The sequence below is a fragment of the Loa loa genome (genome assembly GCF_000183805.2).
Source record: "Loa loa unplaced genomic scaffold supercont3.32, whole genome shotgun sequence".
In the NCBI taxonomy this organism is placed as follows: domain Eukaryota; kingdom Metazoa; phylum Nematoda; class Chromadorea; order Rhabditida; family Onchocercidae; genus Loa; species Loa loa.
In genome coordinates, this window is record NW_018108212.1 from 12,369 (window position 1) to 18,619 (window position 6,251).

The following is a 6,251-nucleotide window of genomic DNA, read 5'->3' on the forward strand; positions in this document are numbered from 1 at the left end:
AAAATAACTTCCATATTATATGAGAGATTTGGCTATGATATTCTTCTTGATTCTTCTCTTCATCATTCAGATAGTAACACTGCAAATCAAACACGAATGTGTCATAATTTGAAAGTGTTTACCGCCCAATAATTTGTTGAGAGAAGGGTTAAAACCACCACACCGGAAAGAAAGATTTAAAATCCTACAAGGAAATCACCGAGAATACTAGCTAGGATAGTTTGAATCACAAAAGATTCATCCGTGATGATGCTACAAACGACACATCAACATTCTTTCACGGAAACTGAATCCTCCAGTGATCGCATTGGATTCCGAAGCACACAATTGCCATAAACAATTTAAAAAGTTCTTGTCTGATTTAGACTGTAAAATTTCTGGCGACATTTCAACGGTAAGCGAAACTTTATGAGACTTTATGCCGAAACCTTATTGGCCAAGTAACTCCAAGAAAAATGGCAGAAAAAGACATCAAATAAGTGATTCTATTCGTCGCATAGAAACGGAAAAAGAAGAAACATTTTATTAAAATTATTGTTTTGTACTGACTTAGATTAGATTTCCATTAGTATCAAGTCAGAGACTTCATACTTTCCAATTTTTTAACACTGAAATCAGTGAATTTAGGAATATATTGCCAAGGTCGGGAGTTCTAGGTCGAAAGCTGATGGAAATCCAGCTGAAGGACTGGAATGCTTATGATGAGGGTACCGTTCTGATTCTGTTTCTGTGCTAGGATTTGCTGTGATGTCTCTTGGTATGGCCATAGGTGTTCTTGTGATGTCCCTTTTTATGGCCGTAGGTGGTGTTGTGATGTCCCTTGGTACGGCCGTATGTGTTGTGATGTCCCTTGGAATGGTCATACGTGTTGATGTGATGTCCCTTTGTATGGCCATACGTGTAGTTTTTTCGAGAACGGGGGATGATGGAAATTCAGAAAATGTCCGTGAAGGACCTGGAATATTTAGCATGAGGTGCTATTGAGATTCCGTTTTCTTGTTGTAATTTGCCGTTCATTCAGCATTATTTTTTCGTCGTATGGAAACATATACTCGAAACATATACATTCATGAACATAATGTCTTTAAGCTTGCTAAATGATAAATCATTTAATCTGGCTTGGATAGTGACAAAACGGGAAGGGGGGTTGGGATTATTCGGTTTCGCAATGCTTTTCCGCTTTAATCATCTTTTCCAAATCAGCAGAGATGCAATTGACGTAATTATATGACAGACTTACATGCACTGTACGTGAGGATTGTTGCAAAAATATATTTGAGCCACATTGCCAGTCTGGAAAAAGACGAAGGAAATTAAAGTTAATATCATTCATTATGTTTAACATAGGCTGCTAATCTATTTAGCCGTGTTAGGGCCTCATGATCTGAAAGTTAGGCGTGCCAAGGAACTACTGTGCTGGCTAACAAACCATTGACAACCTAGCCGGTGATAACTAAACGATAATAGCTGCTGATAACGGATGTCAGGCTTCCGATTACTGCAATCAAATATGCAATTAGTCTGTTATCGCGCTGATAAGATCGGACTATAGTGTTTATCCTAATTTATCTGAAATATAAACATATTTGAGTATTTTATATATCAAATTAGAGTGATTTCGAAGACTTTTGTCATACATTTTGCATCACAGAATATACGGTAGGCTTAAGTTACAACGATCAAAGTTCCGTTCATATAGTCGTAAATCTGACGAAAAATACTGTAATTTTGATTGACAATTCAGCCACCCACCGAAAGCAATGCAATCTTTTTGATGCTGTGCAATCTCTCTGAACAAATGCGGAGATTATAATTTTGGAAAACGATTCGGTGGAACTAATTAAATTTGATAGTTCTACCAAAAATCTAATTCTAAATTGAGGACCTTTCTCTAACTGACACATTTGACTTGTTGACAGTATTTGAAAACGAAACTTTATTGCTCCTTTTATTGATTGAGAACAATGTGAAGCACGCAAAGATTAGAATAAAAAAAAGGTCTTGTTATTCAAAAGAAGAGTTTCATGTTTAAATGAAAAAATTTGCCAGTGATAAATCTTATTGAAATTTTAACAAAAAATCACAATTTCGAAAAGGATTTTTTTAATTTTAATTTTCAATTCATTCTTATTGTCCTGGAAAATCATCGAAAGGTAGAAAACTGAAAGACCGTGCTATAGAATTTAAAAAACACATGGAGAATGGAAAAGTATGACAGCGTAATAGAAAAATTTGCGGATCGCTTTTGAAATTATTTTATTGAATTTCTTTTGAATAAAATAGTTGAAAAATTTATTGCGAAAGCAAAAAACAATAATTTGATATTTGAAGCACCGATGATATCTATTCACTTTGAACTTACATTTGGGATTTCCGGTGAACCAAATATTCACTTAACCTTCCTACACACGGAATACTTTTCTACTGAAGTATCTTAGCGCAAAATTGCTGTTGCTTAATTAAGAAAACCATAAATAAAACAGTTATTTTTTGTTGGAGCATATTCTACTAAAGATTCTTGTCAAAGTTTTTTGTTTTGCTAATACAGACGAATATTTGAGGCAAAGATTTTATTAATTGATAGATAATTTCTTGTTCTTGGATTTTATCAGACAATCATTAGAGAATAAGGAGATCACTGGTTGATTTTCTTCCTTGTCATTTGGACGGAAATTTAGTGAGTTTTGCTGAGCAGCGATGGATGAATCGATTGATCGCGGCTGGATGCAAACTAGAATCGTTCTAAGTGCCAGGTTTGATGATTTTAACGTGGGACATATTATGGAAATAATTTACAAATTTGAATATAAAATAAGTTCTCAGACAGGGAGAATTTACATATGGACCGGTTTACCGTAGGTTGCAACATGTTAATCACTGAATATAAGCATGGTTATTAGAATTAAAAGATCTTCACAACATTCCCATCATTGTACATAAGTTTAGTTATCAGGCCAGAGAGATGTGCATTGCCATATTGAAAATTGCAAATAAGCTTGATTATTAGACCTTTACAACAACCAGACTTCCCTTGCTAGAGTTGAAGGAATGCGACCGTTTGAAATAGTTATTTTAGACCCGTTTAGACCAGTTATAATTAAGCAGAATCATGCTAATACCAAACGATGGATAGCTCTGCTTACATGCCTAGCCATTCGAGCTGTGATTCTTGAAGTAATGGGAACTATGTCTGCTGTGCAATTCGTACAAGCATCCCGAAAATTTATAAGCCGAAGAAAACAACTGAGACACACAATTTCTGACAATGCCAAGAATCTTATAGTAGCTTCCATGGTACTTGTGGAATTAAGTGCAGGGGAAAGTGGAACGATGGGGTGGGATATCATCACCCCAGGCGCTTCTGGCAGAGTGGCATACACGAAAGGATGATTGGAGTAGTTAAAGGACCCTAAAAAATGAAAAGGGTCCTAAGAAAAAAGGATTCTATGCAAGGATCCTAAGAAAAGAAAGACTCTAAGGAAAGCTATAAGTACAAAGCTTTTTAACAATGGAGAATTAATAATTTTGGTCACCGAACTTGAAGCGATTATCAGCAAAAGACCTTTAATTGATCACGAAGAAATAGGTCTGGTGTTGAGGAGTGGGGATTTTTTGAAGTTAGGCTCAGCATGAAGAGAATATTTGACAGAAGAAAAAGCTTATCGTAAGGACAAAACGATATACGGGAGAGAAACTTACGAACAAAAGAACTGACGCATCAGTACATAATTACATGCAATAGACTTGATCACCTTTGGAGAACATGGCGAAAACGATATCTAGAAGTTTAAGAAAACCAGTTCAACCCAAACATCGAGGGCTTCACAGCTGAATTCAACGAGAACCTGAAATTGATGAGTTGGCGTTGTTGAAAGGAGATCGTTCCAAGAACACTTGGAGAATGAAAAGAGTCGACAGGTCCATAAGGGGCAAAAATAGTATGTGTCGATCAGCGGTTGTAAAAATAGCTAACGGAAGAGTTAGTAAGACCAATAGGACATTTCTATCCTTTAGAGATTTCCGACCGAGGACAAGGTTTAGATAAGCACCTGGCCTCGGGAGTATTGCTGAAATTGCGAGGAGAAAGTCAATAATTCTGGATCAGTAATTCCTTTGTCGTTAATTTGATACCGCTGGGTACATGTAGTATGTTGGATATACTGTGAAATGTAACCTACCGCAGTGTCTATGTGCTCTAACAAAGAGCTCCATTACACATGCATTACAAATGCGCTAACAAAGACGCTAATTCCTGTAATCTCGGAATTGTAGCAGGATTCCTCTCTACTTGAGAATGCGGTGGGTCCTGAAGACTGAAATCATTTTACAAATATGCTTCAACGAGATCGGTTGGATAGACGATATCGGGCGTCATTGGGCTTCCCTCTCATATTGTTATCGCGTAAGGCTTGTGGTACTATCAATTAAAGAGGCAGAAAGAACCCTTCGTCTTTGTCACGGTTAATACGACACGAAGTTTTAATATATAATAGACAAAAATTGAATGGCACTAAATCAATTTTCACCTTAACAGTAAACATTCATTTACATATACATTGGTGTAGGATATTTAATTGAGACTGTCAAAATACTTACACCAGTAGTGGTTAATTTCCAATGTATCGTAAATTCTTATATTAATCCTGCAGCTCTATCAAATTTCAATTGCTGTGCTTATTTTTCTCTCCGTTGATTCGTTTTTTTTTTTCCAGAGAAATCCCGTGTTATGTTTGTTAGACATTGAGTTGATCATTTTCTGCTTCTAAGCCTGTATTCCCAATCACCACATTGATTCTTCCGATTTCAAATCTACTTACTTTTCCTCCTTTGAATCCAACAATTTCTGAATTGGATTTTTTACAATTGCACGGAGCAATTGATAATTTTTCTTTGATGTGCCATAAAATAAGTTGCTGCCTTCCTTATCTCGAAAGGTACTTCCGAGCTGGAAATGATTAACATCCCATTGTTTTTGTGTTCACACGGAGTCGACTTGTGTACAGATCGACTTGTGCAATGTCCAGGTCATTCTGTATATTCTTCAGTTGCTCATTAAGATGTCGTTCGCTTTGTCTCCACGTTCTTCAAAATCCGTTGCCACTATTTTTCTTTTTGTTTTCATTTTTCATCTGTTTTCATCATCCTTTTGCTTCTAATGCACGTTTCTTCATATCGGTCAGATTTTCTCCAGTAGTTTGGTAACGTGTTTCTTTTCGTTTGCACTTTAATCTCTTAATTGGACTAAACAAAATCTTATCACAATAAATATTTTGCAGTCATTCTCGTTCTGCTTCAAGATGATCAAGTGCATTCTTTCGCCCCTTGATCGTTACATTTATACTGTTGGATTTTATTTCTGAGGCTTTCAGGTTCAGATTTTTGATTTATATTTGTGCTGTTTAACAGATTATATTCTCATTGTAGAATTTCTAAATCATTCGACGTCTTGGCATGTTCATTTTGCAGTGTAACACACTAATTTACGAACGTAATCGACCTAATGCATTTTTCAAATCTGGTTCGCGAATTATAGCAACGAATTTCAAGTCTGGTATCTCTTCCTCAAGGTATTTGTGTGTATTCAGATCTCGTATGCTGACATCGAGATTTTATTCAATATTTCGCTTCATTTGCTGTAGGAAGAATTTAAATAAGGGTTTCTGGTTTATCGGATTTGATTTGGAAGGGTTTGTTCTTAGGCACACAAATATTCTGAGAAGATATTCTTCGTTCGGTTCAGGAGGAAGTTATTAATTCGCAGAGGATAATAGGTTGTAATAACGCAGAGGATAGTAGGAAAAATATTTGTTAAGGAGAGTAGAGGATACAAAATACGGTGCAGTCCTTGGTTGGATGTTTGAAAAGGAAATGATCTGGTTATGGCCTTGAGTATATATACAATTTTAATTAATACAAAGAGCGTATTTGATGGGAGTGGTTATAACAAACATTACATCAGATTTTCTCCTGGATAAAAAAAAAACTGTCAAAATCCGCTTGCAACAAAAGGCTCTGTTTGCAACATTAAGCATTGCAATTAAGATTGGTTCTTAGACAAAGAAATTTAGCTTATGAGTGTGCTTTGTTGCCATAAAAAAGGAAAGGATGTGGACTTAAATAATGATAACAAAGAAAAACGCATGAGACAATGAATTTGAGGAATGTAAAATTGGTTAAATGATTCATGACATTGTTACAATTTGTGTGATTGATTTGTACATTGGTTTATTTAATTATTTCACTTCATTTGG

The 6,251-nt window shown here is 35.6% G+C and overlaps 1 protein-coding gene across 1 annotated transcript; it reads right to left on the reverse strand.

The window, feature by feature from the left end:
* Nucleotides 1-623: 623 nt before the first annotated feature.
* LOAG_11713 (hypothetical protein) lies at nucleotides 624-971 on the reverse strand (the record flags this gene model as incomplete). Its single annotated transcript, XM_003147231.2, has 1 exon — nucleotides 624-971. One exon carries the CDS (start codon nucleotides 969-971, stop codon nucleotides 624-626), a length of 348 nt encoding a protein of 115 aa, XP_003147279.2.
* Between the last annotated feature and the right edge of the window lie 5,280 nt (nucleotides 972-6,251).